General features: G+C 54.6%; 8 protein-coding genes across 8 annotated transcripts; 4 read left to right on the top strand and 4 right to left on the bottom strand.

Moving 5' to 3' along the window:
- Nucleotides 1–1801: 1801 nt before the first annotated feature.
- Nucleotides 1802–2487, top strand: ltpA (tyrosine protein phosphatase LTP1; the record flags this gene model as incomplete). Its single annotated transcript, XM_053102134.1, has 2 exons — nt 1802–1865; nt 1931–2487. 2 exons carry the CDS (start codon nt 1802–1804, stop codon nt 2485–2487), a joined length of 621 nt encoding a protein of 206 aa, XP_052954328.1.
- A 261-nt stretch (nt 2488–2748) lies between these two features.
- On the bottom strand, nt 2749–3522 carry KD926_009489 (demethoxyubiquinone hydroxylase family protein; the record flags this gene model as incomplete). The annotated part of the gene is made up of 1 exon (XM_053102133.1): nt 2749–3522. One exon carries the CDS (start codon nt 3520–3522, stop codon nt 2749–2751), a length of 774 nt encoding a protein of 257 aa, XP_052954327.1.
- A 590-nt stretch (nt 3523–4112) lies between these two features.
- Nucleotides 4113–6188, top strand: KD926_009488 (RNA polymerase-associated protein; the record flags this gene model as incomplete). Its single annotated transcript, XM_053102132.1, has 4 exons — nt 4113–4330; nt 4441–5195; nt 5265–5404; nt 5457–6188. 4 exons carry the CDS (start codon nt 4113–4115, stop codon nt 6186–6188), a joined length of 1845 nt encoding a protein of 614 aa, XP_052954326.1.
- A 682-nt stretch (nt 6189–6870) lies between these two features.
- On the top strand, nt 6871–10693 carry KD926_009487 (uncharacterized protein; the record flags this gene model as incomplete). Its single annotated transcript, XM_053102130.1, has 2 exons — nt 6871–9599; nt 9652–10693. The coding sequence occupies 2 exons, from the start codon at nt 6871–6873 to the stop codon at nt 10691–10693; spliced, it is 3771 nt and encodes a 1256-aa protein (XP_052954325.1).
- A 138-nt stretch (nt 10694–10831) lies between these two features.
- KD926_009486 (putative monooxygenase) lies at nt 10832–12396 on the bottom strand (the record flags this gene model as incomplete). The annotated part of the gene is made up of 3 exons (XM_053102129.1): nt 10832–11952; nt 12050–12250; nt 12351–12396. The coding sequence occupies 3 exons, from the start codon at nt 12394–12396 to the stop codon at nt 10832–10834; spliced, it is 1368 nt and encodes a 455-aa protein (XP_052954324.1).
- A 556-nt stretch (nt 12397–12952) lies between these two features.
- Nucleotides 12953–14053, bottom strand: KD926_009485 (uncharacterized protein; the record flags this gene model as incomplete). Its single annotated transcript, XM_053102128.1, has 1 exon — nt 12953–14053. One exon carries the CDS (start codon nt 14051–14053, stop codon nt 12953–12955), a length of 1101 nt encoding a protein of 366 aa, XP_052954323.1.
- A 1093-nt stretch (nt 14054–15146) lies between these two features.
- On the bottom strand, nt 15147–16814 carry KD926_009484 (uncharacterized protein; the record flags this gene model as incomplete). Its single annotated transcript, XM_053102127.1, has 1 exon — nt 15147–16814. One exon carries the CDS (start codon nt 16812–16814, stop codon nt 15147–15149), a length of 1668 nt encoding a protein of 555 aa, XP_052954322.1.
- Nucleotides 16815–18759: 1945 nt separating this feature from the next.
- Nucleotides 18760–20037, top strand: KD926_009483 (uncharacterized protein; the record flags this gene model as incomplete). The annotated part of the gene is made up of 1 exon (XM_053102126.1): nt 18760–20037. One exon carries the CDS (start codon nt 18760–18762, stop codon nt 20035–20037), a length of 1278 nt encoding a protein of 425 aa, XP_052954321.1.
- Nucleotides 20038–20553: the final 516 nt, after the last annotated feature.

Here is a 20553-nt window from a genome sequence, read left to right as displayed (position 1 = left end):
CAATGGGAGGCCCCTGGAGAATTCCTGGGCGAGGGACCGGCTTGCGGAGGGAGATTGCGCCAGGAGCGCGGGTGGAATGTGAGGACAAGCGTTCAGGTCGCTTCCAGCTCCGTTTTTCTCGGCAGAAGTTTCGGAGGTAATGATAGGCAGACGGGGAGAGAAGGAAGAAAGGGAATCAGGGGCCGGGGTGGGCACGAGACGGAGATGGAGATTGACCACAATTATGAGGGAGGATTAATATCCGCGGGAAGGGGAAGAATCGGGAGAGGAAAATAAAAGAATCTAATATTTTGGTGGAGCTCTTTTTTGGGGGGAAGAAAGGGAAACAGTGGCGCTGGGACTACAAAGTAACCGTGGACACAGAACACGAAAACGAGCGGCAGTGTAGTGGCTTCGTTGACCAAGGAACCGGGGAGAGGAGGGGGACGATCAGATACGGTGGATTCCCGATAGATTAAAGATTTAGAGGGATTAATTATGACGATGGCCCTGGGAAAGGGCCAAAGTGGAGGAAAGAAAAGGTGGTCACGTCGTCGTCATGTGCCCGCATAACAAACAAGGGACCCACTCGGTTTGTCGTTGCTTTCGTTGCTCCTTCGGCTGGCTTTACTTCGTGCTCTCTGTTCTACCGGAGAGAGATTCTCATTGACTATTCTACAGGATAATGATCATGTCGATACACCTTCCAGCTACCCCAGACTCCCCCCAGTGACCACGATGGAAGCCAAAACCCAATGCACATTCTTCTGAAAGGCTGAAACACAGCCGTGCCAAACCCACCCGTGGTTAGAGTTGCGTTGCTCCATGGACCGTCGCAGTCTCCACCGGCCATCACTGGGCCAACAGCGGCTGTCCGTCCCTGTTCACTGCCACAAGGATTGTGGCGGTTCCCTGGGTTGAGAGTAAAGGTTTGCAGTGGCATTCTTTTTATATCTTTGCCGGGAGCCTAATGATGACTGAGGTGAAGGATGGACCGAGTTACCGATACAAGAACAAATCAAACGGCCACAGATGCCAAATGAGAATAAGTCAATTGCAGAATGGCGCTGCCTTTCGCTGACAGCCAACGTCATAGTTCTATTTTAAGACTATTCCTCTACGGGGCAACTGTACGACGTACGATGACTGGCGATAGGGCTTGCTGGAACTCAACTTCCCTTCCTCGGTGCCTTGCAGGATTTCTGGGCGGTGGCTCTCATACCTTTGAAATGGCCTGGCCGGGTCGACCCTCGATTGTACGGAGTATTTGTGGCACATTCTCGCTGGGTAGTCGTCTCTTGCGTATAGAACCTCGCATATATATATGAGGTGTCATTGAGGCATGCAGGCGGCAAAGACAGCTGCACGTGATGGCAAACCCTTGAATATTTGATAAACGAACTCCGGTCGAGGATCATCCTCCAGGACACACAAGATGATCCACCAGTATTACTGTATACAGCAGTATTTCCGCAGAACACTCCTGGCCCGTCAGCGCAATGTAGGAGGATGACTGATGGCAATGTCCAACGAGTATCATTCAAATAGATCCCAAAACCCCAACCCTTACCGATAGATCGACAAAAAGTCCACTGTTGCCCAACAGAGTATTTCATGGACCAGCAGTACTACGTGCACCGTAGAGACCGGGAAAGATGCCCGGTGGCGACCTCATGAAGCCCTCTGCCCTACCGAGGACCCGGAAGCCCCGCACGGACCCCATCGCTATCGATAAAGAATTCTGCGACGAAACCCCGCCAATGCATCTACCATCATCTTGCTGTCTCTTGATCCCTTGAGCTCTGCTACGCAATTATCCAATATGACGAACTCAGACTCCTCCAGCCCCAAGGTTAATGTCCTTTTCGTCTGCCTGGGGAACATCTGTAAGTCTCCGCGCTTCCCTTTGCCATTCCACCCCCACCAAAGACCCCAGATTGACCAAGAACAGGTCGGTCCCCTATGGCCGAAGGTGTCTTCCGGAACGTGGCCTCCTCGCACCCCCTAATCGATGAGATTGACTCCGCCGGCACGGGCGCATACCATGAGCTCGAGCCCCCCGACTCGCGCACCATGTCCACCCTGCGCAAGCACGGCATCACGGACTACCAACACGCCGCCCGCAAGGTGACCAAGGAGGACTTCCTCAACTTCGACTACCTGCTGGCCATGGACAATTATAACCTCCGCGACCTTCTGGATACTCGCGAATCTGTCGTCGCGTCGATGAACAAGTCCGGTGGCGCGGCGTCGCGGGGCAGCAAGGCCACTCGGGGAGCGACCGCCGCGGCGCTTGCGGCGAGCGGGGAAGCTGGCGCCAAGGTTGCAGAAGTGTGGCTGTTTGGAGACTTCGGCACTGGCGGCGTCTTGCATGATCGCGCGGGTGGCGGAGAGGTGGTGAAGGATCCGTACTATGGTGGCGTGAACGGGTTCGAGGAGGTGTATCGGCAGGTGGTGCGCTTCTCGAAGAGTTTCATCGAGTATTTGGAGAAGGAGGCTCAGAACTAGCTGCCTGGCGGATGCATGCATATTGAGCTGATTTTAGATTATACCCTGTGGTTTGATAGATCATGATAGACCGAGGTTGGGGATCTGAAAAGAACCCTGCCAATCCATTATTTTGCCAAATGAACGAAACGATTGATGAAATATAATACATTTGAAATAGACATGATAACAAGTCGTACTGTACAATAGCAGCATAACACAAGAGCTGGTCTAGATTGTCCGAACCAGCAAATCGATGAGACCTAGCCACTCAGGTCGCGATCATACCTTCTCGCTGATCTTGATCGCTGCCCGACAGCCTAACCGGATGACATTGACCAATGGGTCGTACGGTCGCGCCTCTTTGGCGTCGTTTTCCACGGCATGGTCCAAGTGCTCTAATTCCTCATCCCGGATCCGTCGGAATGTAGCCAGCATATCCTTCAGCTCGTCGTCCAGCTCCTCGCCCCGTTTTTCGGCCTCGTCCTGCCACGACAGGATCTCCCGCACCTGTTCGTTGTAATGCGAACCAATTTCCGTCTCCACCGCTTCCGTGCAGGCCATGGCTGCTTCTCGCCCCATGGCACCGGTCGACCAGCCGAGGAAGGTGGCTGCCTTTTCCCAGAGAGGGTACATTGCCGTCGGCCGGACGCGATGTTTGGCGATGAGGCTGTTGAAGGTGAACAGGTGCCCGGCCTCTTGATCGTACATGTGTTTCATCAAGGGTCGCAGATGGGGGTGAGACCGCACCACCTGTGGCGTTTGCGCGGTGTAAATTAGTGTGGCGGCGAGTTCGCCGGCTTGGTTGACTCGGAGGGCGCTGCTCATGAATTCGCGTTGGCGCTGGCTGAGAACATATTTTGGTTTGGATGAGCCGGATTGCGGGTCACGCGCGGCATCTTGACCGGCGACTGCGGTCTGTTTCGACGCTGTTGAGGTGTACTGGCGAGAGGTGTGTTTTAGGGCTGAGGGCGCGAGGAAATCCAGTAACACCGGCGATGAGCGGTGCAGAGAAGATGTGGGTGCAGCCCGTCGCAGGGCCATGAGAGGTGCCATGGTGAGTGAATGACCGCCAGGCTATTGTCCTGCAGCACAATGGGTCAAAAAGACAATCTCTCGGACCGGAGAAGTATATAGGAAAGCGTGAATGACGGAAGCTCTCACGGACATTCCGAGGTGGTCCAATCCGGCACCCGCAGACGCGCGCTTAACGGGCGCGAGGCTTGGCACGCCATCCCTGGACTGGACGTCATGGCGGATGAAGACGAATCAATCGCTTTTCACTTTCGAATTCAACTCATCACCTCCTGTCCGCCACCCGACCTGCCCTCGCCCTCCGCCCATCTATACCCCGTTCCCTCTATACTGCGCCGAGCACCCCCAACTGACGGATCTGTTCAAGTCATTTGTCCAGCTTATATACGATCATCTTGCGATTTGAAAAATTAAAACAATACGAAACAGAGTTCTTGCCGGCGAGGACACTTTGCCTTCTCAGCGGCGCATTGTGGGAGTTCTCAGGGGGAAAAGCCATTCTTTGTCTCTTGCTTAGCGGGTTATTCCTGAGTCCCCGGTGGCCTTGCACCTGACTGAGTAGCTACGTTCGCGGTACCTGATATATAAGGCATCCCTTTGAACAATTCCCTATGGCCGATGACTTGGACGCCGAGCTGCTCGCGCTGGCGGGTGATGATGCCTCCGATGAGGAAGCCTCTCCTCCCCCCAACCAGAAGGTGACCTCACCTTCACCTTCATCCTCCCCACGATCTCCAGCCACCTCCTCCACCATGGGCCGCAAAGGAACCGCTAAACCCGTTCGACGGGGCCGGAAATCAAGGAAGGACGACGAGGAAGATGGTGAATTGTAGGTTTGATGATGGCGATTCTCCCCAGCCTCCCCGATTCTTTACTTCTGTCGCATCCAAGTCCAGCGGACCAATGAGCGCTCAACTGACATGTTTCGCCGAACAATAGGTCTGGGGATGAGTCCCACCATTCTCTTGACTCTGCTTCCATGTCCGAATCCGACTCAGGTTCTGACTCTGAAGGATCCGATCACGGCGCTGAAGACGACGGCCCCATTTTCGCATACGACAAACTTTACCACTCGTCCAAAGACAAAGAGGAGATCATGGCCATGCCAGAAATCCAGCGCGAGCAGATCCTCTCGGAGAGAGCGCAGCAAGTGGACCGCCACAACCAAGACCTTGCTCTCCGCCGACTCCTTGCCTCCCGCGAACGTGAAGAAGCCCGCCAGGCGAAGAAGCACAAGCGCAAGGCCAGCGCCGCCAACCTGGAGGATGGTAACCGCAAGAGCTCCCGTCAGAAGACAACCCTTGGTGGTCGCAAGGTAGGCGAGACTTCAGATGCTATCCAGGCCTACAAGCGACAGCGTGAGCAGAAGGGTAAGCGCGACGAGCTACGTCGTCGCGATCCCGCACCCAAAGACCAAAAGGCTCGCTCGAGGGACGACCCGATCTCGGATGACGATGCAGAAGGCGAGAGCGAAGTCGAATGGGCTGATCGCGATCGATCCCCGTCGCCTCCCAAAGACGATCCACTTGCCGATCTTCGTGACTTGAACCGGGCTCGCGTGGGTCGCACCAACTTTGCCCAGGTTTGCTTCTACCCGGGCTTTGAGGACGCTATCTCGGGGTGCTTTGTCCGTGTCAACATCGGCCCGAATCGCGATACCGGATTCAACGAGTATCGGCTCTGTGCGATCAAGAGTACGTACAGCGCAGCTTTGTTTACGTTCATATTGGCCTCTTTTGACAATATTGTCTGACTGTCCGCAGGGTTCAACGAAGGCCGCCCCTATTCTATGGAGGGCGCGAACGGTCGTACGTTCATCACCAACCAGTATGCCGTTGTGTCGCACGGTAAATCGGAGCGCGAATTTCCGTTCATCGCTTGCTCTGATTCCACGATCACCGAGGTAAGTCATGCAAGCAGTGGGAGTCAATTTCTTCGCTCATCGCTCTCTCTAGGCGGAGTTCAATCGATACCGTCAGACCCTGGTCGTTGAAGACTCCAAGATGCCGACAAAGTCTATGCTTGACGATAAAGTGACCGCTATCAACCGCCTGCTGAATCACAAGTTTACCCCCGAGGAATTGAACGAGAAGTTGCGTAAGCAGGGCACTTTGGACCGCAAGAATCAAACCTTCAAGCGCCTGGAGAACGAGAGACTCCTCAATCTTGCTAAAGCCGCTGGTGACGATGCCGAAATCGAGCGTCTCGAGGCCGAGCGTTCCAGCTTCGCCACTCCCAAGCTTGCGTTTACCAACAACAATGCCAAACCTCAGGTCAAGCAGCAATCGGAGCACGAGCGTCTGCTGGAACTGAACCTGCGTAACCAAAAACTCAATTATGAGAATGTCCGTCGTGCGCAACTCGAGGAGCGCAAAGCCAGTCGCAAAGCGGCGGCGGCAGTGGCTCGTGGAGAGGCTACCGCCAATCCTTTCTTGCGTGTCCGTACCCAGGCCAGAACTCACTACGATGCGAACAGCGGCACCCCGGGTTCTGGCAATGCCAGCAGAGACGCCACCCCGGCCACCGGCTCGGACGCAGCCTCGAAATCCAACACCTCGAGCAAGCCCGCGACACCGTCTAGCTCACAGAAGAAGTCCACTCCGGGTGGCATTGCGAAGATTCGCCATCGGAACATGGACGACGAGAATATCGCTGCCCTGGATCTAGATATAGACGTCGAGATCTAAGTTTCGGATTGTTGCTTTCACGTCATGCCGAACTTCGTTTTCCTTTTCCTATCTCTGTCTTCGCTTATCTTCTTTCACGAAAGAGAAAATCCTCTGGAGTATTTACCACACAGCTTATGTGGTTGAATTACGATCAATGCTTCGCAGGGGGCCGGGACGGTTCTAAAAGATCTTTCTCGTCGCATCCATTCGACGGAAGCACGTACCAGCACTTCCATACAGCGTTGATTCTTCTTGTATCTTGACATAGGGTGGCGTTTGATCGGCGTTCAGCTTTCCGGGATGAATGAGGCCTGTACTATTGAACCAGTGAAAAACTGATGAAACGCCTATTTGCATTTTCCGCCTCCCCATAGATTTATGAATAGAGAGTAAATGATCATCTTTCCACCGTAAGACGTAAACAAAGAACACATCCTACAGTGTCGGCGATAAGACATCTGATGGCAGCTCGGCTTTATCCCCAACGGTCACGTGTGATAGCGACGCGCTGAACACGCGCCGCGTCTTGACGGGACGACGGGAGATTCTCCGCCCTTGATTTCCACTTTCCACACCCCGGGGCTGGAGGACTGCAGACCACTCTTCTTATCCTGTTTCTTCAATTGAAGAGTGATGTTACATTTCTCATTTAATAATTTGACCCCATTTGCACCCATACCCTAAAATATACCCTTTCATAATGTCCTCCCCTTCTACGCCCCGATCGGCGCGCTCCGCGTCGCGAGCAGCCGACTCGCCTGCCATGCTCACCCCCGGACAAAAGATCAAGGCCCTGATGGCCCAATTCGACAGCGACTCCGAATCCGACACTAACACGACAGAAACGAAACCTCAAACCACGAAACCCAGCATTTTCAACCGCCCACAATTCGTGACGCAATCGGACCAGGAGAACCACGACGACGATGAAGACGACGAGATCATCATGCCCAAGGGCCGCATGGCTGCTCGTCTACAGTCTGAGAACCAGACCACGGAACCTGTCTCTGCGATGGAACGAGTGTCGAAGAGTCTGAGAACTGAGAAGGAACGCGAAGACGACGCGGCGGGGTCCTCGGACGATGATCTTCCTACGGCCGGTCCGAGGAGAAGGCTTGCGGATACCAAGATAAGCGAGGACCGGATGGATGAGGATGAAGCTCGTACGCCGGAGCGGGAACGGTCGTTCTCGCCGCTCTTCGTGTCACCTGGTTCCGAGCGAAATGGTCGACAGGACGACGATGGATCGGACGCGTCGGATGATGAGCGACAGCAGCCGAAGAAGAACGCACTATTTGAGGCGCTCATTGCAAAGAAGCGTGCGGAGCGAGAAGAGAAGGAGAATCAGGAGAGACAGATGAAGAAGGAAAGGGCTGAAGCGGCGAAGCTCGCTGCCGCAGATGAAGAGGATGAGGATGATGATATCGAAATGGACTCTACGGGAGGGTCTTCGCGCGCGGCTCGCCCCTCTCGAAAAGCGAGCCGGAAAGCCCTGGAGGATATGAACCGCGAAACGCAACGGATGAGCAGGAATCTGCAATTGGCGCACCAGGCGACGACCTCGAAAAAGATTTCCAAGGAGAGTTTCTTTGCTCGATTCAATTTCATGCAGTCTGAGCAGCCGAAGGCGCCTTCAGCGGATAACTCGTCTAGTATGGCTGGTTCACAGAATTCTTCGGACGAGGAGGCTCAGAAGAATAGGGAAACCCCTCGAACGTCCCCTGTCGTGGGCCCTGCTGACAAGCCGTCGACTGAAGGTGCTTCAACCGAGGCTGTACGAGAGGAGACACAGTTCACTTCTCTTGAGAAAATGGTTGGACAAGCGCAGCAGCAACCAGAACAGCCTGTGGTCGGACGAGTGGAGGCCCACACTGCCAACCCACCTCCGGAAGCCGTGGATGTTAAAGGAAAGAAGAAGCTAATGACTGCACCCTCCATTCATGTTCGCCTTTCTCGACAAGCCGTGGCGCAGAATCAGATGGATGATTCAGACAGTGACTTGGAGGTTGTCACCTCTCCTGCGAAATCCCGCCGTCTCGCCGCTTTTGAGAACGTCCCCTCGAAGAAGATGCAAGAATCATCTGCTCTGCTGAAACTCAAAGCTTTGGCTCATCTCACATCGCCAACTCGCAAATCCACCATGAACAATGCCGAATTGTCTGCAACATTGATCCTTCAGGCCAAAAGACAGGCTGCAAAGGAGAGACAGGAGAAAATCGAAGAACTCCGAGCGAAGGGTGTTATCATCGAAACAGCAGCTGAACGAGCTGCCATGGAAGATGAACTCGAGAACCTGGTCGAAAAGGCTCGCAAGGAAGCAGAGGACATTGCAAAGCAAGAGAGGTCCGCGTCAAAGAAAGGAAACGGTGATATGGATGATGACGATGAGGAGGATGAGGACTATGATGGCTCTGAAGACGAGGTGGACGACAATGAGGACGAAGACGAGAACGAGAACGGCGAAAAGGGGCATGACTTGTTTGACTCTGAAGCCGGCGAGGATGACGAGTCGGCAGACGAACAGAGTGAAACTATGTCGACCGGGGAACCTGAGACGACCACACAACGGCGGAAACGACCTACCCGTATTATCGAGGATGACGACGAGGATGAAGAACAGGCCCCAACGACGCCCGCCAGACCAATCAATGCGACACCACTGTCTATAGAACGACCTCAGATTCCCGGTCTTCCTTCCAACGACATGACGATGAGTCTTACTCAGGTATTTGCAGGCACATTGGGTGGAAGTCAGCAAGATAGCCAACCACCCTCGTCAACGATCCCCCATTCTCTGCCTGATCCCGCGCAGCGGGGTGGTGAATGGCAAGAGTCCGACTCGCAGATTATGGTAAAGGATAGCCAAGAACCGCAAGCCGAGACCGCCGATTTCCTGGCCCGATACACTCCCTCTGACGCTCGAGTATCCGAGTCTCCTGCACCTCGGGCCATGTCACAATTCTCTTCAATTCCCGACCCGACGCAGGATGAAGGTTTCGTTCTCTCACCCTTCGATCCTTCAAAGAGATTTATGGGCACTCCAACGTCGACTGTGGAGACCGTTCTCGTCGACCGAAATCAATCCCTAAGCCATTCCCCTGTTCCCAACCGGAAGATGAAGCAGCTCCGACGTGGCAGAACAGAACTGTCCGCTATCGAAGAGCAGGAGGAGAGTGGGTTCGAAGTCGATGCTAGCGCCTTCAACGTCATGAAGAGAGCGGTGAAGAAGCCTAATGTTGAATTCGATAGGAAGAAGAGCAAAGCTAAGGACGTGGTGGAGGAAGCAGCCGAAGAATCCGAAGACGAGTACGCCGGGCTGGGAGGTGCCAGTGACGAGGAGGATGAGGAAGAGAATGCCTATGATCGGCAGATGATCAACGACAACAGCGGCGAAACGGTTGACGAGAAGCAGCTGGCAGCTCTTAACGCGTATGTTTCAATCCGCCCATATTTCCATAATCTCAGAACTAACAAATCGCAGTCAACATCAGAGAACTACGGACGAGAAGCAGGTAGCCAAGCTGATGAGAGATATTACTACCGGTGCTCTCCGACGACGGAAAGGACCCGATGACGAGTTTGACCTTGACGATTCTGACGACGAACTCTTGGCCCGTCGCCGACAAAAGCAACGCGAGTTTGCTCGCATGCGAAATGCGCTCATGGCGGACGGAAAGGTTGGCGAACTCGCCGAGAACCCTAAGAAAGCGGCTTTCTTCCGCGCCATCGAGGATCATGATTCGGACGACGACGTTTTAGATTTCTTGGACGAGGAAGAGGCCCCCGGATCTCAGGACTATTCATCATCACAGGATGCGAATGCCGCCGGGCAGCAAGACACGACAACCGATGCTGACAACAAGAGAAAGCGACCTCTTGAGCCCAGCGCTGAGGATACCTACAACCGCCCTCCTCCTCACCTTCGTCGCAAACCAGCCAGCGCGATTTCCAAGAAACCCGCCTCGCTTGCGGAGATCCGGGAGACTCTCTCCTTCCTGACTGAGCAACCCGAGTATGACTCGTTCCAAGAGGATGCATCTATGGAGGACGAGCAAGCACATGAAGATGAAGCCGAGAATGCCCCGGTCGAGGAACAATCACAAGAAGATCTTGTCCCGCGCGTGCACCCTCGCCGTACGAAGGGACCCGTGGTGGATCGTCTTGCACTCCTCCGGCAAGCGTCGTCCAACTCGGCCACGTCGGCGTCCACACGAGTTGCCTTCCACGCGGGCTCCGGGGCACAGGGGCCCAGCATCGGATTCCGACCTCCTCCCATGCTCCGCAAGGCCACAACCGGCTCGTCGTCCGGTTCGTCCAAGTCTGACTCGCGACGGATGTCGGCCCCTGCGGCTGGCGGAGCCAAGAAGGGAGCGGTCAACTATTACACGGCTGCTCGCGAGAGGGAGCGTGAGAAGGAACTGCGCACTCAGAGTCGTGCCGGCGGTTCCAACATCACGAAATTGCTCAACAAGTATTCCGGCAACCGACTGGGCTCGCTGGGAGGTACGGGACAATGGGATTAAGGCCAGAATTAGAGATTGCCGGTCAATCTTTCGGATTTGGACATACATATGGGCGTCATGGTTTAATGAATAGGTAGCTTGATCTAATCAAAGAGTTTCATGAACAATATACTATACCCTCCCAACTATACACACTCTTCATAGCGACGCCTTCTCGAAATACTCGCCAAACCTCTCCTCCGCCTCCTTCACGCAATCAAACCCATAAATCTCCTTCTGTACGTCCGCGTCCGCCCACTTATCCGGCACGGGTCCCCGTCCCTGCCTCAGCGCCGCAAACTGTTTATCGCGCTCCTCCTTCGCCGCGCCATCGCCCAAATGCAACGCCCGCCCCGACGCCGCCGCCATATCCACCAACGCGTACGCCCTCTCCTTCCTCACCATCTCATACGCCTTCAGCGCACGATGCACCGCCCCGGCACTCGTCTCGGGCAACCGACTCAACACCACCGCCAGCACCGCTCCATCCTCAATCGCCTGCGCCGCGCCCTGCGCTAGATGCGGCAACGTCGGATGACACGCATCCCCGACCAGGGCCACTGAACCCTCGACCCACGTCGGCAATCGATCATGACATCTCAGTTTCCACTCACACACCTCGCCCTCCCCCACGTACTGTAGCATGCGCTGCACTAGGGGACAAAAGTCCCCAAAGACCTTCATCATGACCTCCTTCGATCCCTTCGTCGTGTATGTCGCGTTCGTCGCCTCCGCGAAGTTCGTATCCGGCTGCGTCGTCGAGAGGTTGTAGATCGTGTTATTGCTAACCGGGTATGCGATGATGTGTCGTTTTTCGCCGATCCAGCGGACGACTTTGTTGCTTTCGAGTAGGACCAGGATGTCGCTGTCTTCCGGGCGGAGCTGGTCTTTGTGGATCATGATTCGATAGGCTGCTTGGTTCGTGTCTTGCACGCCGATCTGGGAGAGGATGCCTAGGTGTGAGAGCATGCATTCGCGCGTGCGGGACTTGATTCCATCAGCGCCGATTAGGATGTCTGTGGTGATTCTCGAGGAGGGGAGGGATGGATCGCGCGGCGTAGCTGTGAACGATGGTTGCGATGATGAAGAAGAGGGAGAGGGGAAGATGATATCCGACGCTGTAGTTGCGAAATGGAACGTGATTTGATCGCTGTGCCGCAGACACCCCTGATAGAGGCCGTTGGCAAGGGAAGCCCGATGTCCGACCATGTGCGGATAGGCATAAGTCTTGGTGATGTGGTGGAGGTCGACGTGTGCGAGTTCGGTGTTGGTAGAGCCGACTGTGCAGGAAAGATAGACTTGTTAGCAAAGCTGCTTGCCATCCCATCTATCGTGCTACATATTCCATGCACATTCTCAGGGTGTATAGTTACGAACTTCTCACGCTCGTCTCCTTGATATCCACCGCCTCAGCCGCGATCCCGTCCCAGACGCCGAGACGATCCAGCACGCGCGCCATGTTCGGGGCGAGTTGAATGCCCGCGCCCACGAAGCCTAGGCCCGAGGCGGATTCGTACACGTCGATGTGTTTGAATCCCTGGCGCGCGAGGGCCAGGGCGCTGGTGAGACCGCCCATTCCTATATGACATCATGGATTATGTTAGTGATTGGATCTGGAGGATGTATGCATGGTAGAGATTAGGGCTGTGACTATGGAAGGCGAGGGAGAGAGACGAACCGGCGCCCAAGATGGCGATTTTGAGATCCTGTGGTGACTTTGACATGTTGGACTTGGGGTTAAATTCTTAGTTGTAAGAGATCTGTACACGGAGAGGATTGAATGGTACATGGTGATTGAGAAGTCCCTTGGATTTATGTAGAAGGCCGAATACGGCTCGGAGATAGGTGGGATAAGATCTTTGCCGGTTCCCACGAGCCTCCCCACGTCCCACACTCGAACCAGCCATGGAGACTGGGGAGGATGGATCGCCACGCATGAAACGGTTAGCGAGCAATACTAAAATCAAAGTAAACCAGAGGGGACTAAGAAGTCGTGTCTACGATAGCCGATCTCCCCACGTCGGCAGTTTTCCTCCCCGTGGGGCAAATTCGGTCTATTTGATGTACGGACTTAAGAAACAAGCGAAAGTCGGTAGTATATTCATAGAAATTAGGGAATTAAAAGAGAAGTATTAACCACGTGTAACAAAATGCAATCTTGCCAACCATCCATCCTTCATCTCCATACCACTGACATTTCAGGATCGTGCGACAAAAATCATTCTGGAGAGGGTTAGAATCACCATTTCAACGAGATGGAAAATCAAATGGCACTACTTACTATAGATTCTCACCCAACACCTTGACGACCTTGCCGACAGGCTCGCCAATTTCGGGCAAAAGACCAGACACGAGGTCGGCGACAGGGTCAGACAACTCGATGAGAAGCACACCGCCGTCATAGCCGATAATGGTAAGCAGGCACTCGACGACGGGGCCCAGGTCCTTGACAAGCTCGCCAACCTCACCGGCAGCCTCGATAACTTGACCGATGGGGCCGCCGATGGCCTTCAGGCCGAGTCCGTTGAAGACTTCCGCGACGGGGCCGCTCAGCTCAACGAGGAGGATCTTGGAGTCGATGCCGATGATCTGGAGCAGGCAGTTGACGACGGGAGCGACATCCTCAAGGAGACCGTCCTCCTTGACGGGCTCGCCACGCTTGAGGTGCTCGCCAACAGTTCCGACGACCTGGCCGACGGGGCCGGCGATGGACTTGAGACCCAGACCGGAAAGCAGGCCGCTGACAGGATCCTCAAGCTGAATGAGCAGGTAGCCGGTGTCCTGGCCGAGCACGACAAGTAGGCATTCGATGGGGTCGCCAAGGTCAGCGACGAGCTCGCCAATGCTGGAAGCCTCCTTGATGATCGATCCGACGGGCTTGCCAAGGACACCGAGGCCAAGACCGCTGAGAAGACCCTCAACGCCGGGGCTGAGCTTGATCAGGAGTTCCTCGGCGTGCAGACCGACGACGTGCAGCAGCTTGTTGGTGGGGTGGCCGAGATCCTGGATGAGATGACCGGTGCCCCGGCAGCCGTTCTCGTCGCAGCCCTCCTTGGGCTCTTCGGGCTTGGGCTCGGGGGCGGGAGCGGGCTGAGGAGCGGGAGCGGGTTGTTCGGGGGCGGGACCGGGACCGGGAGCAGGTTCCGGAGCGGGCTCGGGGGCGGGAGCAGGCTGTTCGGGAACAGGTTCCGGCACAGGCTCTGGGGCAGGCTCAGGAGCAGGGGCGGGCTCAGGCTCAGGGTGAGAGGGCTCGTGAGGCACCTCGATATCCTTTTCGCAGTCACATTTGTGGTGCTCCAAGCCGCGCTGGTGGATAGGGCTAACGGGGGTGGCAGCGGCACATGCTGCCCAGGCGAGGAAGGCCAAAGTAGAGAGCTTCATTATGAAAATTAATTTAAAAGCCGGGGCACGTAACTATTCTAAAAGAATGACGAAAAGGTAGTGGCCGAAACTAAACGAAGGACGGCGCCCCAAAAGAAAGAAGGCAGAAGAGAAAAGATGAAAGGAGACGCTATAATGAGTGAAGGATCGATTTGACCAGAATACGGGAGTTCGTCGGTGATATTTATACATGTCAACGAGGTTGATTCCCCTTCCCCTCAGTTCGTTACTGTTGTGCACGCTGTTGACTGTAGATTGGTCTAGATGGACCTCGAGTTTCCTCGCCAAGAACGACTATACAGATTCATCTTCTCACGGCGGGTCGATGCATGTTTGGAGAAACTGCAATTTCCACATCCAGTGGGCGTGCAGGAAGGCAGCCAAAATTAGGCGGAGGTTATTATTCGGATCACACTCCAATAGAGGTAGGTGCACGCCACCTTGATCCAATGGCTGTCAATGTCTCGCCCAATGGTCGCGGCTGACAGGATAGACAGGCAGCCCTAAAGTGCGATCTCTTAATAGCTCGGCATAGGGCTACCTCGTTCCGGGAATGCCCCTATTCGCTATGTTGTAAACTTGGAAAATACCCAAAAAGGAGAGATGATAGATATGGTATTTTTGGCCTTCGTGTCAGACATGCAGTCGTAACCCCGGCGTGGCTTCCAATTCGCTTCCCAAGGTAATCTCGATTTGGATTCACCCAAGCAAAGCAAACGCCATGAAGATCCGCAAACTCTTGGCCCCGAGCAATCAAAGATAGGTGAAACCCGGTTAGCGTCGAGGCCGAGAAATAGACTGGACGGTGGTTTGTCGGGCCGAGCGAGTTCCCGCATGAACTATCGATGTGGCGCCGATGATCATCCCGAGCTTGTTTGATACATCACTTTAGCTGCTGCTGTCCAACCGTTGGCGTTCAGCTGCCCAGCACGATCTTTCCCTTCCCCTGCATCCATGTTGTTTGCTTTCGCCGTTCGCTCTTTCTCTATTGGTTGCACATGTCACTTCAGAATCCACCCCTGAGCACTTTAGCTCGCCTTGCAGCTGCGGCCTATCGAGTTTTCATCGTATATCTCCACACCATGTAGGTTCATCACATTCGGCCGTAGAAAGCATGCTTCAGACGGTGGAGCCAGGAAGAAAAGGATGAAAACAAAGGAGAATCCGGACCAGACGGCTTTGGACCTCGACCTCGGGGGTCTCCCCAATATCGACTTCCCTCGCCACTCGGTCTGGACGCGTCGCGACATTGCGGATGCTCGTAATCCTCCACCGTCCCCAGCGGCCAAATCGGCACCACGCAAATCTCATGGTCGCCACATCCCCTGCATTCCTTCCACATCGTCCAGTTCAGGTAATCTATCAGCTCGCGTAGCTGCCCAATAGCCGCATCATATTCCGTATGATTATTCCACGCCTCCACCAACGTGGAGCAGATGCTCCTTGATACCGACCGCACCGCTTCCCCTGCGACGGTACCATCAGGTGCTCCGGCTGGGATGAACTGCGTCGCACACCGCTCCGTCTCCTGACTTGAGTCGCGCCCTCCCTCTCCGTAGTCGATGAAAGGGCCGAGGAGGCTCTCGATCTCCCGATGGAGCTCTTCCAGTGTTTTAGCTTGTCCCGAGGCCATGTACCGCAGTTCATGTCCGTATCGTAGAACCACCATGTCAGCGACGGCCTGCCAATCGAAGTTTTCGGCCTTGTCCATCTGGTGCTTACGAACCAGTTCGTCCACATCGGCTCGGATCGGTTCCAGCTGCTCGTTCGAGAGATGATGCAGACGTGGCAGTTGACTCTTCGTCTCCTTCCCCGGGAACAAATCTAACTCGTATTCATCGTCATACGCCGTCACAAACCAATCAAAGTCCACTCGCACCCGATGTCCCCCTATACCATTGTACCTCGCTGCTATGGCTTTGAACCATAGCCCCTCGTCCGGTGGCCCCCCGCCTCCTGGCCCCTTCCCCTTCCCCTTTCCACCAGGATTATGAGGCATCTTGCTCCTTATTCCCTGTTTCCCACCGTCCGCATTACCCTTCACCCTCGTAACACGGACTATATCCATGGTGTCAAAGTCACATAGTATGATTTCGAACCCGGCCTCCATGCGAATTATACCGTCCAACTTCCCGTCCCAGTCCTCGCGCGCCATGCGACACAGCAACTCGGCCCGTTCTCGCTCCTGCATACCCAGTCCATCGCCCAACTCGTCCCGAAACAGCACGCGGTCTTGAGAGTCCAGCGTCCCGTTGCTTGTCTTTGCCGCGGACATGCCGTCAAGGTAAAGCAGGCGGAGGTCGCGGGCTGCTGTGAAGGTATGCAGGTAGCCTACCTCCTCTTTCTCCTTCTTACCGGCGTCTTTGTCGATGGCTTGTAGTTCCGACTCTGGGCCCGAAGGAGGAGGAGGCATCAATGGCATCTGGGCCCCATCGATATCAGCCCCCGGGGCACCCGGAGGAGGGGGGGGGTGTCCACGAGGTCTCGGCCTCGCGAAAACCATGGCATGTTCAGGTTCAAAAGCCAACCATTCGGGACCGGTGACGTCTCCAGGGCGGGAATTGCCATGGTAGAATTGGGTTCCCGCCGGAACGGAGGCCATGAAGAAGGACATGCCGTTGTGGTGCAAGGAAGAGCCCCATTGGCGCATGGAGTTGTGGATGGTGTTGAAGATGTGGTTGGCGTTGGGGAGAGGGGTGGATGGATCTGCACCTGCGCTGCCGAGGAGAAAGAGAAACAGAGGGTAATGAAGGGACCTCATTTTGAGAGGCCTGTAGGTTGCACGTAGGGATTTTGACCACAAGATTTCAAGGGGGGAAAATTTGGGATGCTAGTTAGGAGAAAAGCGCGATCTTATCAATCAGCAGACATGGCGCTAGTCATCGGGGACGCCAAGTGGGGGTAAGACGCGTCACGGATGTAGGCAGAATGATTGATTGAATCGGTTTTCGATGGTTCCATAGAATGTGCTATCGGTCCGAGAAATAGGAAATCAAATATGCGATGGCGCGACGTTGATGTAGGTCGGTGGTGAGTGCTTCACGAGGCAGCATGACTTCCCGATGTACAGACAACCTGACACGAACTTATCGGCTGTGTATAGAAGAAAGTTGGTTCACGATGCAGGGCAGCCATCGCGTTGAGTAATCCGATGCAAAACATCAATAATGTGGATGCTAAGTGAGTTCTTTTGGTGGATGCAGTGGATGAAGGAGGAATGAAGTATGAAGTCTTGAACGGTGATGTCGTGCAAGTTGAATGCCTTAGGCATTCAATGCAACCTCATGCATCCGGAGTGAGAAAGGACAGGAAGAAAGATGCTTTGTCCCTTGTCCTCTCCAATGATCAGATAATCAGAAAAATTGTAGTGCGATCCAAAAACAGACACCATGATGTAATTCTAGAACTCACTAAACGTACTGATCATGGGGACCAGCTCGATATATATTCGAGAACCGGACTGTGGAAGAAGAACGGTTGGATGACAATATATGAGCCTCAGGGGATGAATGTGACTATAATGATTAGGTTCCTAGACAGAAGCGATCTTGATCTACTGCGGATTTCATTATCTCTTGGAATTCATCATCGAGAAGAGAACATCGATATCTACATCGACATGAAAACCCAAGGCATCCATGGATGTCGACATAGATTACCGCTAGACCAGACACGGTGTTAATTACAGGTAATATACCGTACCAGCCCTGCTCCGGGGCACACGTGACTCCGGCCTAATCAGGCTAGTTCGTAGTGAATCCCTCCCTGCTGACCAACTTCCACCGTCTCTTCTTTCTTCTTTCTTCTTTCTACTTTCTACTTTCTACTTTCCCCGTCGATGGAACGAGAGGAACGGCTGGCATCTCTCCGACTATATATCGAACGGTGAATGAGGGTGTTGTTCCGCACGCGGAGCACTGCCGTCGTGGTATCTCGGGCCAACCCGAGTGGGAGTCCCTCCCCTGCAACCGTTGGCCGTTTATGCAGCGTTTATGCAGCGTTGATGCAGCTAAGCAAGGAAGTCCATTAGGCTTGACTTTCTCATTCGAGATGTGAGATGTGACAATCTCTGGGAATCTTCTATCATTCATGAATCTTTGAATTGATCTTCCATATCCTTCTGACTGAGCAGAGGTGAATCTCGTCCGGGTATAGCCTGAGGCATCAGACTGCCCGATCGAACCATCTGCGTGACGGCAAAAAAGCGTCTTCGATCCCAGACTCGATCTTCTACTGCCCTCTCGTTCCTTTCCATCTCTCGAAATCACGTCTTCTCGCGGGTCAACCTGTTAGTCTTGGCAGGCTAAAGCTGTCCGCCTTCCCCGGAGGCTCTGATTGGACGATCCACCATTCTTCAGGCGAGGCGATCGACGGCCGACGGTGGAGAGAGAATTCGTCCTTCATTCCTCGTGCGCTCCCCCTCGTGCACTCCTCGTCCATTCCTCCCCATGGAGCTGCCTTCCCCATGTCCAGCCAACGACCGCGAGTAGTCCGATCCCGCTCAGGTTGTCGCACGTGTCGGTGAGTGTCCAGTTCCCCTTAGGCCCCGTAAATGCCTCCGCTGAGCCCCATACCCTAGCGCCCGTCGCGTCAAATGTGACGAAACCCCCGGGGCTTGTCAACGGTGCACGTCCACCGGGCGAACCTGCGATGGGTACGACGTGCAGCGATTGCCGGGGAAGAAAGACCGCCGCCCCAAGAGCGAGATGGCGGCCGTGTTGCTCCCTCGCCTGAGCTGGGCCACGACCACCGACGAACGACAATGTCTGGCCCACTTCCAGGGACGTATCGTTCCCAACATGCACGGTTTGTTCAGGTCCCCCTTGTGGGAGGACGTCGTGACGCGTATCTGTCACTTCGAACCGGCCGCCTACCACGCCACTGTCGCCCTCAGCGCCTTGCATCAGGAGGCTGAGCGCTACGGCATTCTGGCGCCCGCCCAGCGCCGCACAAATGCCTGGTACACCTTTTCCATAGAGCAGGCCGTCCGCTCCTTCTCCCTCCTGACGAGGCGGCAGATGTCGCAGGATCCCTATCTTTACCAAGTCATTGCGCTATGCTGTCTACTGTTTGTCCTGCATGGCTGGTTACAAGGCGAGTATGACACCGCCTTCACCCATCTGCGCAGCGGCCAGCGGATCCTGCAGAACTTCCATGCCATCGTACGTCACCACGGCTGGTCCTGGTCCTCGTGCGACTCATCCGCTATGGGTACGCTAGCCACCGGCTTCGCCCATCTAGACATCAATTGCGCTTTCTTCGGGACCCAGGGCCCCGCGTACTGCGTGGAGGACAACCTGGCTCGCCAGCCCGGGCAATTGGAGGAGTCCGCCACCTTCTCCACTCTCTACGAAGCGCGCTACGCCCTCGATAGTCTGATAAGCGATTCCATTCGGTTCCTGACGTGGTGTTGGTCCCAGGACCAGATCGATCCGGCAGACAAGGCTCCGCGGGCGATGCAGCTGCAGCGACTCCTTCGGCGACTGGACCGCTTTGCCCAGCCTTTTCAGCCCTTCTATCAGCAGTCCTGCGCGCAGCTACAGGAGCAGACCCAACGTGGTGCCGACGATATCTGTCTGCTGCATCACACCATCGCGGACTCCACCCGTGCCCTCGTCCTGCAATGCGATCCCGCCGTGTTCCATGTCTACCAGCCCAACTTTCGAACCTACTGGGGCCAAGCGGACAAAGTCCGACGCCGCATCCCCGCGCGTCCCAGCGTGACCATCAACACTGGCGTCATACCGCCGCTGTTTCTGGTGTCCATCGGATGTCCGGATCCCGCCATTCGCTCGCTGGCCTCCAAGGCTCTGTCCTGTTGGCCTGAACAGGAGGACGCGTTCCGATCATATTTTTCGTCTACCCTGTCGTTGGAGTACAACAAACTCATGAAGATATTGAATTTTAAACGCACCCAGGGACCGCCATCAGGTTGCTCGGTTGCCCGAATTCCTATTGTGGGTATTCAGGCGAAGCCAAAATAAGCAATGAACAGACTACTTATCTGGACTGGATTCATTGATCATGGTGTACTATAATCGCTCTCATCCCTTTCTCATTCTTCTTCATCATCGTCTTTTTTCTCATGTTCTCTTCATCTTCTCCTCGTTCTTCCTCTCTCTCTTATTTTCCTTCCTTTCCCCCTCCTTCTTCTTCCTCTTTACTCACCTAATTCTCTATCCACCCTTTCACTTTCTCCCTTTCTCCATTTCTCATCCTCCACTCTCTCCCTACATCTTCCCGAGGTCGAAATCGATATGCATACAACCGTGTTGATTGTGAATTCACCACGCGACACACGCGCAAGCACATACATGCACACGAAGCTCTTCAGCACAGCTGGAAAAGTGTAATTATACCCCGTCATCTCATCATCGTCACTATGTTGGTACCTCGGTGGTTCCGAACCCCTTGCATCCACCTTAGCACCTTCGATGAGCTTTGACTCGCTCTACATAAATACATATACCGTGAATAACAATTTCTGTTCTTTAAATCAA

The sequence above is a fragment of the Aspergillus affinis genome, assembly GCF_023601865.1.
Source record: "Aspergillus affinis strain CMG 70 chromosome Unknown NODE_69_length_187866_cov_87_282759, whole genome shotgun sequence".
Taxonomy (NCBI): domain Eukaryota; kingdom Fungi; phylum Ascomycota; class Eurotiomycetes; order Eurotiales; family Aspergillaceae; genus Aspergillus; species Aspergillus affinis.
The sequence above is the reverse complement of the archived record's forward strand: the minus strand, read 5'-3'. Positions and strand labels throughout refer to the sequence as shown.